This window comes from Elephas maximus, chromosome 5, assembly GCF_024166365.1.
Source record: "Elephas maximus indicus isolate mEleMax1 chromosome 5, mEleMax1 primary haplotype, whole genome shotgun sequence".
Lineage (NCBI taxonomy): Eukaryota > Metazoa > Chordata > Mammalia > Proboscidea > Elephantidae > Elephas > Elephas maximus.
The window spans coordinates 54,978,052-54,997,708 of NC_064823.1; the positions used below are offsets into that span (position 1 = coordinate 54,978,052).

The 19,657-nt window shown below is 42.7% G+C and overlaps 1 protein-coding gene across 1 annotated transcript in view; it reads left to right on the top strand.

Moving 5' to 3' along the window:
• Positions 1-8,435: 8,435 nt before the first annotated feature.
• Positions 8,436-19,657, top strand: part of TSPAN5 (tetraspanin 5) — a 212,764-nt gene continuing 201,542 nt past the window's right edge. The window contains exon 1 of the mRNA XM_049885670.1: positions 8,436-8,941. Within this exon, the coding sequence (XP_049741627.1) occupies positions 8,861-8,941 (81 nt within the window). The 5' untranslated portion in view covers positions 8,436-8,860. The remainder of the gene's footprint in view (positions 8,942-19,657) is intronic.

Consider the following 19,657-nt stretch of genomic DNA (forward strand, 5'->3'; position numbering starts at 1 on the left):
GCACATGGAACATTCTCTAGAATAGACCACATATTAGGTCATAAAACAAACCTTTGCAGAGTCCAAAACATCGAAATATTACAAAGCATCTTCTCAGACCACAAGGCAATAAAACTAGAGATCAATAACAGAAGAACGAGGGAAAAGAAATCAAATACTTGGAAAATGAACAATACCCTCCTGAAAAAAGACTGGGTTATAGAAGACATCAAGGAGGGAATAAGGAAATTCTTAGAAAGCAACGAGAATGAAAATACTTCCTATCAAAACCTCTGGGACACAGCAAAAGCAGTGCTCAGAGGCCAATTTAGATCGATAAATGCACACATACAAAAAGAAGAAAGAGCCAAAATCAGAGAACTGTCCCTACAACTTGAACAAATAGAAAGTGAGCAACAAAAGAATCCATCAGGCACCAGAAGAAAACAAATAATAAAAATCAGAGCTGAACTAAATGAATTAGAGAACAGAAAAAGATTGAAAGAATTAACAAAGCGAAAAGCTGGTTCTTTGAAAAAATTAACAAAATTGATAAACCATTGGCTAGACTGACTAAAGAAATACAGGAAAGGAAACAAATAACCCGAATAAGAAATGAGAAGGACCACATCACAACAGAACCAAATGAAATTAAAAGAATCATTTCAGATTATTATGAAAAATTGTACTCTAACAAATTTGCAAACCTAGAAGAAATGGATGAATTCCTGGAAAAACACTACCTACCTAAACTAACACATTCAGAAGTAGAACAACTAAATAGACCCATAACAAAAAAAGAGATTGAAACGGTAATCAAAAAACTCCCAACAAAAAAAAGCCCTGGCCCGGACGGCTTCACTGCAGAGTTCTACCAAACTTTCAGAGAAGAGTTAACACCACTACTACTAAAGGTATTCCAAAGCATAGAAAATGACGGAATACTACCCAACTCATTCTATGAAGCCACCATCTCCCTGATACCAAAACCAGGTAAAGACATTACAAAAAAAGAAAATTATAGACCTATATCCCTCATGAACATTGATGCAAAAATCCTCAACAAAATTCTAGCCAATAGAATCCAACAACACATCAAAAAAAATAATTCACCCTGATCAAGTGGGATTTATACCAGGTATGCAAGGCTGGTTTAATATCAGAAAAACCATTAATGTAATCCATCACATAAATAAGACAAAAGACAAAAACCACATGATCTTATCAATTGATTCGGAAAAGGCATTTGACAAAGTCCAACACCCATTCATGATAAAAACTCTCACCAAAATAGGAATTGAAGGAAAATTCCTCAACATAATAAAGGGCATCTATGCAAAGCCAACAGCCAATATCACTCTAAATGGAGAGAACCTGAAAGCATTTCCCTTGAGAACGGGAACCAGACAAGGATGCCCTTTATCACCGCCCTTATTCAACATCGTGTGAAGAAGTCTTAGCCAGGGCAATTAGGCTAGACAAAGAAATAAAAGGTATCCGCATTGGCAAGGAAGAAGTAAAGTTATCACTATTTGCAGATGACATGATTATATACACAGAAAACCCTAAGGAATCCTCCAGAAAACTACTGAAACTAATAGTAGAGTTTGGCAGAGTCTCAGGTTATAAAATAAACATACAAAAATCACTTGGATTCCTCTACATCAACAAAAAGAACACCGAAGAGGAAATAACCAAATCAATACCATTCACAGTAGCCCCCAAGAAGATAGGAATAAATCTTACCAAGGATGTAAAAGACCTATACAAAGAAAACTACAAAGCTCTACTACAAGAAATTCAAAAGGACATACTTAAGTGGAAAAACATACCCTGGTCATGGATAGGAAGACTTAACATAGTAAAAATGTCTATCCTACCAAAAGCCATCTATACATTTAACGCACTTCCGATCCAAATTCCAATGTCATATTTTAAGGGGATAGAGAAACAAATCACCAATTTCATATGGAAGGGAAAGAAGCCCCGGATAAGCAAAGCACTACTGAAAAAGAAGAAGAAAGTGGGAGGCCTCACCTTACCCGACTTCAGAACCTATTATACAGCCACAGTAGTCAAAACAGCCTGGTATTGGTACAACAACAGACACATAGACCAATGGAACAGAATTGAGAACCCAGATATAGATCCATCCACGTATGAGCAGCTGATATTTGACAAAGGACCAGTGTCAATTAACTGGGGAAAAGATAGCCTTTTTAACAAATGGTGCTGGCATAACTGGATATCCATTTGCAAAAAAATGAAACAGGACCCATACCTCACACCATGCACAAAAACTAACTCCAAGTGGATCAAAGACCTAAACATAAAGACTAAAACGATAAAGATCATGGCAGAAAAAATTGGGACAACCCTAGGAGCCCTAATACAAGGCATAAACAGAATACAAAACATTACCAAAAATGATGAAGAGAAACCCGATAACTGGGAGCTCCTAAAAATCAAACACCTATGCTCATCTAAAGACTTCACCAAAAGAGTAAAAAGACCACCTACAGACTGGGAAAGAATTTTCAGCTATGACATCTGCGACCAGCGCCTGATCTCTAAAATCTACATGGTTCTGTCAAAACTCAACCACAAAAAGACAAACAACCCAATCAAGAAGTGGGCAAAGGATATGAACACACATTTCACTAAAGAAGATATTCAGGCAGCCAACAGATACATGAGAAAATGCTCTCGATCATTAGCCATTAGAGAAATGCAAATTAAAACTACGATGAGATTCCATCTCACACCAGCAAGGCTGGCATTAATCCAAAAAACACAAAATAATAAATGTTGGAGAGGCTGCGGAGAGATTGGAACTCTCATACACTGCTGGTGGGAATGTAAAATGGTACAACCACTTTGGAAATCTATCTGGCGTTATCTTAAACAGTTAGAAATAGAACTACCATACAACCCAGAAATCCCACTCTTGGGAATATACACTAGAGATACAAGAGCCTTCATACAAACAGATATATGCACACCCATGTTTACTGCAGCTCTGTTTACAATAGCAAAAAGTTGGAAGCAACCAAGGTGTCCATCAATGGATGAATGGGTAAATAAATTGTGGTATATTCACACAATGGAATACTACGCATCGATAAAGAACAGTGACGAATCTGTGAAACATTTCATAACATGGAGGAACCTGGAAGGCATTATGCTGAGCGAAATGAGTCAGAGGCAAAAGGACAAATATTGTATAAGACCACTATTATAAGATCTTGAGAAATAGGAAACCTGAGAAGAACACATACTTTTGTGGTTACGAGGAGGGGAGGGAGGGAGGGTGGGAGAGGGTTTTTATTGATTAATCAGTAGATAAGAACTGCTTTAGGTGAAGGGAAAGACAACACTCAATACATGGAGGGTCAGCTCAATTGGACTGGACCAAAAGCAAAGAAGTTTCTGGGATAAAATGAATGCTTCAAAGGTCAGCGGAGCAAGCGCGGGGGTCTGGGGAACATGGTTTGCGGGGACTTCTAAGTCAATTGGCAAAATAATTCTATTATGAAATCATTCTGCATCCCACATTGAAATGTGGCGTCTGGGGTCTTAAATGCTAACAAGCAGCCATCTAAGATGCAGCAATTGGTCTCAACCCACCTGGAGCAAAGGAAAATGAAGAACACCAAGGCCACACGACAACTAAGAGCCCAAGAGACAGAAAGGGCCACATGAACCAGAGACCTACATCATCCTGAGACCAGAAGAACTAGTTGGTGCCCAGCCACAATCGATGACTGCCCTGACAGGGAGCACAGCAGAGGACCCCTGAGGGAGCAGGAGATCAGTGGGATACAGACCCCAAATTCTCATAAAAAGACCAAACTTAATGGTCTGACTGAGACTGGAGGAATCCCGGCGGCCATGCTTCCCAGACCTTCTGTTGACACAGGACAGGAACCATCCCCGAAGACAACTCATCAGACATGAAAGGGACTGGTCAGCGGGTGGGAGAGAGACGCTGATGAAGAGTGAGCTAATTATATCAGGTGGACACTTGAGATTGTGTTGGCAACTCTTGTCTGGAGGGGGGATGGGAGGATAGAGAGAGAGGGAAGCTGGCAAAATTGTCAAGAAAGGAGAGACTGAAAGGGCTGACTGAAGAGGGGGAGAGCAAGTGGGAGTAGGGAGTGAGATGTATGTAAACTTATATGTGACAGACTGATTGGATTTGTAAACGTTCACTTGAAGCTTAATAAAAGTTATTAAAAAAAAAAAACTGCCCATGAACAAAATAATACTATTATGAAAACATTCTGCATCTTACTTTGAAATGTGGCATCTGGGGTCTTAAATGCTAACATGCGGCCATCTAAGATGCATCAATTGGTCTCAAGCCACCTGGAGCAAAGGCGAACGAAGAACACCAAGGTCACACGATAACTATGAGCCCAAGAGACGGAAAGGGCCACATGAACCGGAGACTTACATCATCCTGAGACCAGAAGAACTAGATGGTGCCCAGCCACAACCGGTGACTGCCCTGACAGGGAGCACAACAGAGAACCTCTGAGGGAGCAGGAGATCAGTGGGATGCAGACCCCAAATTCTCATAAAAAGACCAGACTTAATGGCCTGAGACTAGAGGAATCCCGGCGGTCATGGTCCCCAAACCTTCTCTTGGCCCAGGACAGGAACCATTCCCGAAGACAACTCATCAGACATGGAAGGGACTGGACAATGGGTTGGAGAGAGATGCTGATGAAGAGTGAGCTACTTGTATCAGGTGGACACTTGAGACTGTGTTGGCATCTCCTGTCTGGAGGGGAGATAGGAGGGTAGAGAGGGTTAGAAACTGGCAAGATTGTCGTGAAAGGAGAGACTGGAAGGGCTGACTCATTAGGGGGAGAGTAAGTGGAAGTATGGAGTAAGGTGTATATAAGCTTATATGTGACAGACTGACTTGATTTGTAAACATTCACTTAAAGCTCAATAAAAATTATTAAAAAAAAAAAAACTGCCCATAAAAACCTAATGAATAGCAGGGGAACATTGTGTGATATACTGCAGGGAAGATGAGCCCCTCAGGTTGGAAAGCACTGAAAATACAGCTGCAGAAGAGTTGCCTCCTCAAAGTAGAGTCAACCTTAATGACATGGATGAAATAAAGCTTTCCAGACCTTGATTTGCTCATGTGGTGGCATGACTCAAGATAAGAACGGCTGCAAAAATCCATTAATAATTGGAATGTGAAATGTACAAAATATAAATCTAGGAAAACTGGAAGATGTTGAAAATGAAATAGTATGCTTGAAGATAGATATTCTAGGGATTAACGAGCTGAAATGTACTAACCAAAAATCCAATGCTGTCGAATCAATTCCAACTCATAGCTACCCTACAGGGAGTAGAACTGCTCCATAGGGTTTCCAGGGAGCTGTTAGTGGATTCAAACTGCCAACCTCTTGGTTAGCAGCCACAAGAGCTCCTGAAATGGCCTGGTATTGGCCATTTTGAATTGGATAATTCCATATACAGTGCTGATAAATTTAGCATCATAAGGTATTTAGTTTACATACTCTTTATAATCATTATCCTCGATGGCTGCAAAAGATTTTAAGTAGATGAGTCATCCATTCCTTTAATAAATATTTATCAAACATCCCCCACATCTGCAGGGTGCTGGTGATTCTAAGATTAAAAGGAGACGAACCACACCCTTGAGGGAGTCACAGCAGAGTGGAGAAGAGAGACAGGTAAACAAGTAATTACAGGTAGTCTCTAAGTGCCAAAATAGAAGAATGTAGGAGGTGTTGAAGGAACAAAGGAGGGAGTCTTGAAGAAGCGGATCAAAGTCTTGAACGAGAGGTAAGAAGATTTAGCTCTCAGACAAGGGGCAAGCAGAGCACTTCAGCCTTCTAGCACATGGAATGACATGTGCAAAGGTGGAGAAATGTGAAGGAACATTGTGGTCCAGGTGGCTACAAGGAGTTGAGTTTAGCCCTGGCTCTTTAAGTTGTGTCCAAGTCTTCAATATAAATAATGCTATGATGTACAACTTGCAGTATATAACTTTTTCCACATTTTGGAGTATTTCTTTGGCTAGATTCCCAGAAATGGGATTGCTGAGTCAAAATATAGGAGCACTCTGACCTGATACATACAGCCAAAATGCTTTCCAAATGGACCGTATCATTTCCTAAGGACCTCAGGAATATATGAGGAAACCAGTGCTCATATCTTTATATCTGCCTCATTAATTTGTTTTAATGTCTATTTCTTTGATTACTAGTAAGGTTAATCCCCCTCCACCCCTTTTTTGTTACTATTTTGATTTCTTCTTATGTGGCTTGCTTCTGTTTTCACCCAAATCATTGAGATTTAAAATTTTACTTTCATTATGAGTTCTACTTATAACACAGATATTCAGACTTTGTCATGTTCACTGCCAATACTTTTTTCTGGTTTACCTTTCCTTTTTCAAAAAAATGTTTGACCCGTAAAAGTTTTAGAATATTTGCCAATTACATCCATTGATCATTTCCTTCTGCTGCTTCTGAGGAGAAATTCCATTGATTTTTATTTCCAAGATAAATCATGTTTAGGAGCCAACTAAGCCATCAATTGGATCTAATTTCTAGTCCTTTTCTGAAATGTGTCATAACAGCTTAAGGCAGACCTTTGTTCTGACTTATTCAGTATTCCTGCAGCAATCGTTCTATTTATTTATAGAAAGAATTACAAGATAGCACTAATAGGCTTAGGTAAATCTTGCCAGGGCTTTCCTGTTCTTAGGGAAATCTGCTGCTGGAAAAAGACTTTACCTTTGAAGCCTACCAGACTGGTGATGGTGCATTTTGGGTGGGTGGAGGGCACTTCTGTGAGAGAGTAATTTTGTCCAAAGCGCTGAAGTCACCGTTAGCTACAGTCATAACTTCTGTGGTACTGAATGGGTGATTTCAATACGTCCTCAACCCTGCTGAAGGCCGGGCCTATCTCAAAGTGTTGTTTATTGCAGGAAAAAGTAACCTCTGGCCTCTTTAAAGCTGGAGACTGAAAGCTGTCAACTAGCTAGTCAGTTTTTGAGAAAAGTGAAAAGTTGCTCATTAGGGAAATCCTACGCCAGTGGTTCTCAAACTCCAGTGTACTTAAGTATCACCTGGTGATCTTTCTAAACATGCAGATTTCTGTTCCCCAGTACCAGGATACACAGGGTGTTGCTGGAAACTTTTCCTGATCTCATCTCTTTCTAGCTTTTCGAAAACTTAAAAAAAATTCCCATAGATGTTTATACACAGTTTTGGGTGGTTCTTCCTTCTCCTTCCACGAACACTGGTTCCTGCTTTGCTAACACCTGTGAAAGTGCTCTAGGCGGCGGGCAGATTGTACAACTAGTTGGCACACCTTCTCGGGTAGGGTTCTAAAACAGCTTGCAGCCTTGAGTTCTCTCTTTCCCCAGAGGTGAACAGCTTAATGGTGTGTGATTTATAGGCTCAATTCGGTTTCCCAAGAAGACCATTCTGGAACTCCTTCTGGACTCCTTCTCTGAGTGAGTTAGGAATCAGTCAAGTTCCTTCCGCAATACCTCCTCCAGAAAGGGGTTTGCAGCCCTAGGTTTGTGTCGTTGCAAATAGGCCCCAAGGAGAGGATCGTATCTTGCGTCTGGCCTCCTTTGGGTCATCTTTCCTTTTTTGGCCCCACTTCTTGCGTCTGGCCTCCTTTGGGTCATCTTTCCTTTTTTGGCCCCACTTCTAGATTGAAGCTCGAATTCCCCGCGGGGGGCGGGGGGGGGGAGGAGCGGTTAGACCCACACAGGAACTTTGAAGGCTTTACTGAGCATGTTATCTTTCCTCCGTCCCCTCTTCCGATTCCCCGTGTCTCTTTTCTCCCCTCTCCCTAGCCCCTACTCTTATCCCAACAAAGTCCACGAACACTTTCCTCTTCGGCTCAGTAGTACAGCATTTTCTCTTAAAACATAACCCAAAGGTGGAGCAAGAGGTGTGAGCGTGGTTATACCCGGAAGGGGGTTTTATCCAGAGGCGGAGGCTCAGCGTGGGTGCCCACTCACCTAGCCCTGTCGCCCCGAGAGACCCTCTCCCCCGCGTCCCTCCAGAAACCATCTGCTCCTGCGGGTGGCAGAAAGTGACCCGCCGCTCATCAATCCCGGTCACTCCTCCAGGCTGCTCCCAATCGACAAGCTCCCCAGGCGCCTTTCCTTCTCCCTTCCTCCAGCCTTCCTCTCCCACCTACCCCGCTGCAGCGAAAGGGGTCCTCGGTGCTTCGGGGTGGCCGGAGAAGGGGCGGGGAGAAACGGCGCGGGAGGAGCGAGGAGGCGGTGGCGACTACGTGTGCCAAACCCCCGGCGCTCCCGAGCCTGTGCGCGCGCGCACCTCGCCGAGGCTCCGGCGGCGGGCGGAGGAGCTGCGGGAGGGGCCTCAGGCGGAGAAGGCGGAGCCGGCAGAGGAGCAGCCGGGCGGGCTGCGGGCGGAGCGAGCGGCGTGCGGAGTGAGGGGTGGGAGGGCGCGCGAGCGAGAGAGCGAGCAGCGTCTCTGCCAGCATCTGCCGCGGCCGCGTTTGCCCGAAGCGCAGGGACAGACCGACTGACCGCCTGGCGGACGGACGCGAGCGCTCGCTTTGTGCTTGGGGCCAGCTTCGGCGAGGCTCGGCGCTTGCAGTGCGCGGCTTCTCTGCCGGCTTGCGGCTGTTCGGCTCCGGCGGCCTCAGCGCGAGGGGCTGGAGGTGCGGGAGCCGCTCTCCGCAGGTCGGTCCCCCGCGCGGCTGAACCCGGGCCGCCTCCGCCGCGGCCCCGAGCGGCGTCCGCGAGTCCCCGCTCCCCGCCGGGCCGCTCCGAGCAACGGTGCTCCGGGGCTCCAAACTCGGGCTGCCGGGGCAAGTGTCTTCATGAACCCAGAGGATGTCCGGGAAGCACTACAAGGGTCCTGAAGTCAGTTGTTGCATCAAATATTTCATATTTGGCTTCAATGTCATATTTTGGGTAAGTTGGAGCGCCTCTGGGATTTCAACTATTGTAGCTGATGGGTTCGCGATGATTTCCCCACGTTGCTCACTGCCTTTACTTTTCGCAGCCCCTCAGGCGCTCGCCGGAGCGAGGGAGAGGCATTTGCCTTCCGCCTTGCCAGCTTGCGCGTTGGAGAGATAAACATTTAATCCTTTCTAGGAATGAGAAGAGGTAAAAAGAAAATCTCAGGCGGAAAGGTGGCACTCAGGCCTTAGGGTGTCTTTTTGAGGGGCGAATTGCAGGAATGTAAATGAAAGAAAGAGCCCAGCAGTTTGAGAAATGAGCAACCACACGAATGCTCCCCGTGGGATATGGATGTTGGGCAGAGTGTGGTGTCATAATAGGGAAGGCTAATCGGGCAGAGCCCACCCTGAGGTCCACCTTATAACAAGGATCTGATTGGAGGAAGGCTTGGTTCCGTGTTGCCGCGGCTATTCTGTGCCATGCTCAGCGTGTATCTTCTTGCAGCATCTAGGGCTTTGTGTAGGATGCAGATGCGGTGGTATAGGGTTCTGTAAGGTGCACGTAAATAACACTTCCTGCACGCTCTTCGCGTTCAGCTGGAAAGCTCTGTTTTGCATAATGGGCTGGCCAGTGGGCGTGTAGGGTGAAGGGATTTATGTCTATATATATCCTTGTCAGAATAATAACAAGTCACCATCAACATATGTTTCACTGTGTTCGTGCCTCACGTCCTCCTTTTCTGAGTGACACAGAGCAGATCGTTTTTGGAAAATCCTGGAGAAATGCAAAGGAGGTGTGCGAGATACGCTTTTATCAGGGATCCGGGAGAGCAAATGCTTGAACACGAGATTCAAACCATGCTCCGCTGGCACTACAATGTATTGGGCACGTATTGTAATTAGCCTGGGACGCCTACTCTTTTGTTTTGGTTCTTTCTCTTGGTCTTGCAAACATGTTCAGCAGCCAGACAAAGAGTTCACCAGGACCAGAGGAAACGTGGGTTCAGAGACCATATTATTTTTCCTTCTCATCCCATTCCATCTTCTTCACTGGGCACCCCCTGCCCATGGAAAGTAAAGATGGTGGCTGTCTAGGAGGTTCTCCAAGTTGCTGTTCAGTGTAGGTTCAGTGTGAGATAAACAGTGATCCAACTGCAGGACCAGTAATAAGCCAGGGCAGTCAGAACGCAGGGTTATTTATTTTAATTCTCCTTTTAATTTTGGCCATTTACTCTAAATGTATTTATCTGTAAGACTAGTTGTCAAGGCAGCTCTTTACATTTTTCTCTTTCTGCTTCACATTTACCAGGCTATTTTTACTTTTTCCCATTTTCTAGGAGTGTCTTGTGTTGGTCACGTGTATTTTGCAAAAGTAAGTGGCAGGGATTGGAGAGTACTTTCTGTGTTATCATGCCATCTGTCCTCAGGAGTGATAAACATAATGAGGGGGTACACCTGAATAAATACCATATCCAGTCACTCACAGACAGTTCTTTGCCAGTGATTGTACTTGATTCCTATCAGTGGTCACCCATCCTCCCCACAATCAAGCAGTACTACAAATATAGGAGGAAAAAATTATCTTCTTTCTTTTCCCCCTGCTGGAAAAGTTTAAAAGAGGTGGGTTGTCACATTTCTGAGTGAGGTATTTTGATTTCCTTGGAATTTGAAACTTCATGTCTTTCAGAGGCAGGGACCATTGAATTTGGACTGGCCCTTGTTGTGATAGTGAGTCTAGACCTTTTGATTCTACTTGAACGCATCCAAAAGTTGCACATTTCAGTTACAGGGACAAAAAGCACCTAGGGGGCCTCTCTGGAGTTTCATAGCAGGGGATGGAAAGGAAATAAAGGGTTGTAGGCCTGTTTCCCTGACAGTTTGGTATAATTTTGTAGAGTGCACAGAGACAAATTTAGCTCTTTCTGGGGATAAAGTTGCAGCAAAACCCCTGGAATTGGGGAGAGCTTCAAAGAATTGAGGCGTACTTGCATAGAGAGTTCCAGAATAGAGCCACATCTTGTTTGATTTTAGAGGTCTTCATCTCCGGGAGGAGTTTTATGGGAAGCCTGAGAGCAGACTTCACTGTAGAAGTAAACCAGCTGCCCCAAGCAGAATTGTTAAGTAGATGCCTTTCTTATAGGGCCCTTCTCTTACCCTGGAGTACCTGAGTGGTGCAGACCAAAAGATTGGAGGTTCAAGTTCACCCAGAGGTGCCTAGAAAGAAATGCCTGGCCGTCTACTTTTGAAAAATCAACCATCGAAAACCCTGTGGAACACATTTGTACCCTGACATGAATGGAGTCACCATGAGTTGGAATCGTCTTGATGGCAGCTGATTCTCTTACCTTGCTTTCTAAATATTCTCCCCTCTCCTTTCTATGCCCAAAGGCTTTCTCTCAGATACCCCCTCACACCTTTCCTTTTCTGCGCTATGTTCCAAAAGTACCACTTATTTAAATCTCCCAGTTTATCAGTACCATAGTCTCTAGTGAAGAGCAACAGGAATCAATAACCATGCTATTTGACTAAAGTAATTCAGACTAAGATATTTATGACAGAAGAACTGGGGTCAATAACTCGGCAGCCTGCTTCTGCAAAGTTGCAAATCTCTACTCTCCACGGAGTCACCAGCCTAAATGTGGCTATCAGAAAGAACAGACTCAATGCGATTCCTATAAAATTATGAAGAAGGTATTTATAACAGAGAGCCTGGTTTCCTAACCTTACGTTTTCACACTGTGAAACACTAGAATAAATTGAAGGCCTTTGGAATTACAGTTCTGGTAAAACAAATTTGCATGTATGTAGCACCAGCACTGAAATCTTTGTTCTGCTGTGAACAGGCATTTTGACCTCTGCAAGTCCATTAACTGCTCTGGGCCTCAGTTTCTTCCCTGTTAAAATGAAGGAGTTGGACAAACTGTAAGGTTCTTTCTGTTTCTGATATAGACTGGCTCTATTCAGTTCCATGCAAGACGTGGTCACTAATATGTAGTAGAAATAGCATATATAGGAACACTTGTTAAAGATTTTCTGTCTTACTGACACTTGTCTGAAAACTAATTTTCTTATCTTCATTTCTTCCTTAAAGATCCTTTCATTTAAAGACATATTTTTCACCAGTTTTCTTCTTGGCTTATTCCGTTATTGGTGTAGTATGCATGCTTTTCTGTTCCCACCGTGAATATCAAGTGGAGTTCTGTGAGTCATTAAATATATTTTTATTAGAGTTACAGTTTCATGTGTAAAATTTCAATCTTTTTATAAACAGTTGTAGTGATACCCTGAGTAACAAAGTCAACATCTTGTGCAGATTCCTTTCTCATTAGTTATCACAGGGTGGTGGGGAAAATCTTGTTTTCCCTATTTCATATTGGAAGAACTCAAGACAGAAGGGAATTGATTTTACTAAGGGTGTCACCATACTTGGATATTTCTTGGGAAAACTCAAGCTTTTGGGGGTGGGGTGGGGGAAGAGAGAGTTTGTTTTAAAATCACTTCTTTACGGTAATGAAACCCTACATCCTATCACCCATCATTAATAGATTTTTTTCTCTGAACCCTTTTGGATTCTGGCTGACTCTTAATTGCTCTGTGTTCCTAGGCAAGTTAATTGATCTGAATATTCTGGTTATCTCTTGGTACATAAAGGAGCTCTGGTGGCACAGTGGTTCAAGTGCTCGGCTGCTAACCAAAAGGTTGGCGGTTCCAACCCACCAGCTGCACCACTGAAGAAAAAACCTGGCGAGCTGCTCCCGTAAAGATTTACAGCCTAGGAAACCCTAAGAGGCAGTTCTACTCTGTGCTATGGTATGGGATCACTAGGAGTTGGAACCAACTCAACGACACATGACAGCAACAACATTGCTGCATAACAAACAACCCCAAAACTTAGTGGTTTGAAACAAGACTTTATTATTGTATCTCATAGCTCTGTGATTTGACCGTGTTCAGCTGCTTCATGGGTTGCTTCGGATCGCTCATGCAGTTACAGTGAAAAGTGGCTGGGGCTGGAGTTATCTGAAGGCTCATCGAGGCTGGATATCCAAGGTGGTTTCCTGACGTGACAGGCAGCTGATGCTGGATGAGCACTAGGCCGGGGCTGTTGACTGGAATACCACACCTGGCTTCCTCCTGTCTCTGAGACGGAAGAGGAAGCTTCCAGCCAGCTAAAGCTGTACCTGGAGTTGGTACAGTGTCACTTGCACCCATTCCATTGGTAAATCACTCTTGGAGCCTACTTAGTTTTAGGAATGTGTAGGAATATACTCCATCTCTTGGCAGGGAACTGTCAAGGTCACATTGCAGAAGGTGATTTGGGTTGTGGCCACCTTTGGAAAATAATAGCCCACTTCACAGAGCTTCCTTTCTTGGATATAAAAGATCACATTATCTAATGGAGTTATAATTTTAGGGATTCAACCAGATAATGTATTATCCAGGACAGTGCCCTAATATTTACCAAATGGTAAATATCATTATTGTTATTGTCTCCAGATTTAATAGTAGTTCCACGCTGAGCAACAGAAACTTTAGAACACCGTAGCCTGGTACTTTGGCATTCTTTTTGTTGGTAGCTGCCATCAAGTTGGCCTCTGACTCATGATGACCCCATGCACAGTGGAAGGAAGTGTTGCCTGAGTTGTTGTGGATCGGACTTGGTAATTTATCAAATTTTCATTGGCTAATTTTCAGAAGTAGATTGCTAGGTCTTTCTTGCTGGTCTTCCATAGTCTAGGAGCCTCACAGAATAGTGTTCAACATCGCAGCAACATGCAAGCCTCCACTGACAGATGGGTGGTGGCTGCATATGAAGTACTTTGGCAGGGAATTGAACCCAGGTTTCCCAGATGGAAGGTGAGAATTCTACCACTGAACCACCAGTGCCTCATTAGCATCATTAATATTAGGTAATGATACCCTCAGAGGAGTTCCTGGGTAGGGCAAACGGTTAATGCTCTTAGTTGCTAACCGAAAGGCTGGAGGTTCAAATCTACCCAGAGGCATCTCGGAAGGAAGGCCTAGTCATCTACTTCCGAAAAGTCAGAATTTGAAAACCCTATGGAGCTCAGTTCTATACTGATACCTAGGGGATCACCATGATTTGGAATCAACTTCACAGCAACCGGTCGTGGTAATGATACTCTTAAGATCTGCCAGAGGAGCCCTACTGGTGCAATAGGTAAGCGCTTGCTGTTCAAATCCACCAGCAGGTCTGTGAAAGAAAAGACCTGGTGATCCACTTCTGTAAAGACTACAGCCTAGGAAATCCTATGGGGGCAGTTCTCTCTCCTATAGGGTTGCTATGAGCTGGAATCCACTCGACAGCAGTGGGTTTGCTTTGGTTTTTGGGTTATTAGGAAAAAAATCATGGTATCAGTGAAAGCCTTGGGAAAATCAAGCTCTTTTCTTCTCTTTGCTGTACAAGGATTAGAACAGCATGAATACTTGAGGGCAAATTTCTCTTTTGATGTATGTGCAAATATTACATTGTGTCTTTAAGTAGAGGTCTATCCAGGGTTGATAGAAGAATGTTGAATCTAATTTGTTTCCACAGGGCTTAAATTCCAAGAGGAGGGAAATTTAGGGAATCTTTGGGGGGCATCAAGTGGGAAGCCTTCTCTTATGAGTCCCTATAAATTGCAAGATGTTCTGGAATGATGATACATCAGCATTTTATAAGTCATAATTTTTGTTTTAATTTGCTAGACATCTGTTAGCTTCGATGGCAACCATATGGGAGTTTAAATTGCCTTTTGAATTACACGGAGATGGTAGGAAGAAAGCTGAATATGGTTATGAAAGTGTCATATGGGAAAAGTGTAAGGAAGGTATACAGACCTCAGTGGGGAAAGTAATTGAATACTGACTTGCTTGGTCTGTCTGCTCACTCATGGGTCAGTGAAAAGACACTGAAGCATTCTCACTTGATGATATGCTCTGGAGATTGAAATGAAGCTGAGGGGAAGAGTTGGAAAACCAAATAATGTTCCACCCACCATAAAATTGCCAAGGCAAGCTCATTTAGATGCATCACTCTACCTGAATATGTCTACAGTAGTAGTTAGCCCCTACCTGGCAAAAGGTGAAAACAACCTGCGTTTTTAACAGTGCCTTTACAATTATAATGCCTTTCTTCTAGCATCTCAAAACATTTTACAAGCGTATTGTATCTTTGTGACAGATGAAGAAAATGAAGTGTTATGTCAAGGTTCATTTTTGGAGTGTTGTCTCTTTCAAACTATTGCCCTAGCTTCTTGGTTTGAAACTTATTTTAGAAGATGCTAGTTATTCTGAAATGAAACATCAAGTAAGTCATTTGCATCTGTTCATAATTGAAAAGTGATAAAGTTTTTGCATATGCCTCAATTAACACCACCCACAGGCACAAGAAAAGCTAGGGTGAAAATGTTCTTAAAGGATATGATCGAATAATAAACTATCATGTAGTCCATTGAAAAGTCATAAATGAAAATTGGAGTATTAGAGACAGAGTTCTTGAGTCACAGGCTTCACCATGTAACACTGATGATTGTCTTCAGACTTCTAAATTCTCATACTTTGCTGGATTATAAGGGTCCCAAGTATGGGACTTTCTCTTAGTCATCTTTATAAGCCCGTGTCTAGCTCATAGTCTAAAACATGATAGATGTTTAATAAATGTTTGTTGGATGATCGAATTACAGAATCACTGGAAGGTGCATAGAGTCACCTGCTGTAACCTCCTAGTAAGTGAAACACTTTCCTCTGTACTGTCCTTCCAGTCTTTCGGAGAATGGATCTGGGTTTGGACCATTCTCATCATCAAAGAGCTTCATCTATACTCATCCTAGATGTAACCTGTTTTCCTGAAACTTCTATCCTTCTAATATACTGTTTGATTTTTAATTTTAATTTTGAAACAGTGTCAGGTGTACATAGAAATTGCAAGTAGTGTTTTTTTTTTTTTTTTAGCGATTTGAGAATAAGTTGCCAGCATGATGCCTATTACTTAAACACTTCAGTGTGTATTCCCTGCAAACTAAGATATTCTAGGTAACCATGGTCCAACTATCAAAGCCAAGAAATCACAATTGATACATTTTTTTTTTAATGCTTAGACCTCATTCAGATTTCCCGGTTGTTCCAATAATGACTTTAAAGGAAAAGAATCCAGCTTAGAACCACACATTTTTTAAAAAATAGTTTTTATTGTTCTTTAAGTGAAAGTTTACAAATCAAGTCAGTCTCTCACGTATAAACTTATGTACACCTTACTACATACCCTCATTTACTCTCCCCCTAATAAGCCAGCCCGCTCCCTCCTTCCAGTTTTTCCTTTCGTTTTGCCAGTTTCTCACTCTCTCTACCCTCCCATCTCCCCTCTAGACAGGAGATGCCAACACAGTCTCAAGTGTCCACCTGATACAAGTAGCTCACGCCTCATCAGCATCTCTCTGCAACCCATTGTCCAGTCCAACGCATGTCTGATGAGTTGTCTTTGGGAATGGTTCCTGTCCTGGGCCAACAGAAGGTTTGGGGACCGTGACCACCGGGATTCTTCTAGTCTCAGTCAGACCGTTAAGTCTGGTCTTTTTATGAGAATTTGGGGTCTGCATCCCACTGTTCTCCTGCTCCCTCAGGGGTTCTCTGTTGTGTTCCCTGTCAGGGCAGTCATCGGTTGTGGCCGAGCACCATCTAGTTCTTCTGGTTTCAGGATGTAAGTCTCTGGTTCATGTAGCCCTTTCCGTCTCTTGGGCTCATAATTATCTTGTGACCTTGGTCTTCTTCATTCTCCTTTGATCCAGGTGGGTTGAGACCAATTGATGCATCTTAGATGGCTGCTTGTTAGCATTTAAGACCCCAGACGCCACACTTCAAAGTGGGATGCAGAATGTTTTCTTAATAGAATTTATTTTGCCAGTTGACTTAGATGTCCCCTGAAGCCATAGTCCCCAAACCTCCGCCCTTGCTCCGCTGACCTTTGAAGCATTCAGTTTATTCAGGAAACTTCTTTGCTTTTGGTCCAGCCCGGTTGAGCTGACCTTCCGTGTATTGAGTGTTGTCCTTCCCTTCACCTAAAGTAGTTCTTATCTACTATCTAATCAGGAAATAACCCTCTCCCACCCTCCCTCCCCCGTCTCATAACTATAAAAGAATGCCACATATTGTTTTTAGTTTGTCTTTTAAGTCTCTTTCAGTTCTTCACTGTCATGATCTTGACACTTCTGAAGATAATAAGCGAGTTATTTTATTGTCCCTCAATTTGGGTTTGTCTGACATTTCGTCCTGCTTGAATTCAGATTGTGCATCTTTGGCAGGAATATCACAGAAATGGTGCTGTATTCTCGTTGCATCTTATCAGAGGGCACTGATTTCTCTCTGTCCTGTTACTGGTGATGGTCACTTGATTAGGGCGCTGCTGGCTAAGCTTCTCTACCATTAAGTTACCTTTTCCTTTTCGTAATTTATAAATATTTTGTGGCAAGGTACTTTGAAACTATATAAATAGCTCATTCCTTATTAAAATTTCAGTCTACCAGTTAACTTTTTTATATGAGTAAGAACTTGTGGTTTCCTGTTTTATTTGATATATTTTAACCTTTTGCTCTTACTACTTATTTTGATGCTCCTATTGGTCCCAGGTTTGGCCAGTGGCAGTCCTTTCATGCTGGTTCCTGGGTCCTTTTGACTCCCATCATTCTTTGAGCCCTTCCTTGTTTTCTGCCACAACAAGGTGCTCCAAGCTCATCTTGTAATTTACCTACACTATCTTTTTTTTCTCTTCTTCTGTCTTTTGTATCAGCCAATTATCCAAGGAGCCCTGGTTCCTTTGAGTGGAAAATGGTGCTTAGAAGCCAAGATCTGGATGCTAGATGTGCTCATTGCTATTGGGGTGTCACTGCTCCTGGGTTTTCTTGTTGGACAGAACTCTGGAATATGTGTATGTATATATACGTATATACACACATTTATTTATGTATTTATTCATATATATAAAACTATGAGTTCATAGTAATATCTCAGATTCCTGTCTTACACCACAGGGTTTATTCTAGTTTTTTTCCCTTTTCATGTTTATAACTGCCTTCTTTGACAGTGAGAGACCTGGCTCCCATTATTCTTAACATATTTACTTACCTGGTAAATCTCCCTGTATGTACTCATTTTCCATTGCTGTCAGTATCCCTCCTGCATGTGGTTGCCTTACTTACCTGTTGGTGCTCCACACACATCCCACCCCCATGTGCACACCCATATCGATTCTGATAGCCACTGCGCCATTCCTAAACCTCTGTTTTCCATCTTTAAAAGTTCCTAGTTCCTCTATATATGTTCTTCATAAACTATTTCTAGATTGTTCTTTGCCCCGGTCATGGTGTCTGCCTGTGGTCCCATTTGGATATACCTACATTAATGAAGCAACCAGAAAGATTACATTTTCCACTCACTGTTCCAACCATCCAGAGAACAAAGTCTTCCTTAAATCTCTACGTAGTGCTGGGCCTGGAGGCAGAAGCCTTAGCTACTGCCTGGATTTGCCTTTGAGTAAGTTACTTTCACAAATTATTTCTTCAGTTGCTCATCTAAAAAAATGAGGGAAAATAATTCTAATAGCTGCAGAGTTGTCATCCAATATTAAATGAAATCATGCATGTGAAAGTGCTTTGTGAAAGGTAAATATCTCAATACAAATATTAGTTATTAAAACAGGCTAAGCTTTGTAGGCTTTTCCTAGCAGCCAGGGAACATTGTAGGTTCAGGTTGAATTCCTGTTGAGATAAAACTTTTACAGCTTTTCAAATGAACTCTATTAAGCCAGCCTACCCACCCACCCCTCTCCCCTGAGCTCAGTGCTCTAAACTCTAGTTAATTATTTGATTTTACGTTTAGTAAGAAGAAAGACCTAGTGATCTACTTCCAAAAGATCACAGTCATTGAAAACGCAGTTCTGTTCTGAAACACATGGTGTGGCCATGAATTAATTGGAACCAACTTGATGGCAACTGGTTAAGTTTTTTTTTTTTAATCCTATTTGAGCCTGTGGGTGGTGACAATGGTTAGTGCTGTCAGCTGCTACCTAAAAGGTTAGGGGTTTGAGCCCACCTAGAGGTGCCTTGGAAGAAAGCCTGATGATCTACTTCTGAAAAATCAGCCATTGGAAACTCTAGGGGGCACAGTTCTGTACTGACACGCGGGGTCACCATCAGTCAGAATTGACTCCGCAGCAACTGGTTTTTATTATCCCGTTTAAATGTCTTATTCTGGCCCAGTGGGTTTCAAACTGGCAGGTAGCTCTAGGGTTCCTTGTGGTGTGCCAGAGGATGCTGGGGACTGAGTAGGGGCTCTCTGACCTCCCTTTCTTCCAGAGAAGTTTGGCCGTTATATTGGATATTTTGGGATACCAGGAAGGCTGTTTATTTATTTATTTTTTTTAAGGGCCCACTACTTAAATAAAAAATGAAAGCTACTAATATAGCCTTCAGATGTTTTGGAATCTTGATTGCCAAAACATGTTGAAAAAAAAAAAATATTCCTTTTGTGGGTTTTTAATCCCTCAGCAAAGGGTTCGAGTCTCTTCATGCTTAAGAAGTGCATCTCACTAACTAGGGGAGACTTCCGTAGGATTAATTAATACTCAGAGCCTTTATAGATGTAGCAGCCTAATTAGTAAGCTGTCGGTCAGGAAATTTCAGTTTCCCACCAGGAAATGTGATTCAGTAGGTCTAGGATGGGGTCCTAGAATCAG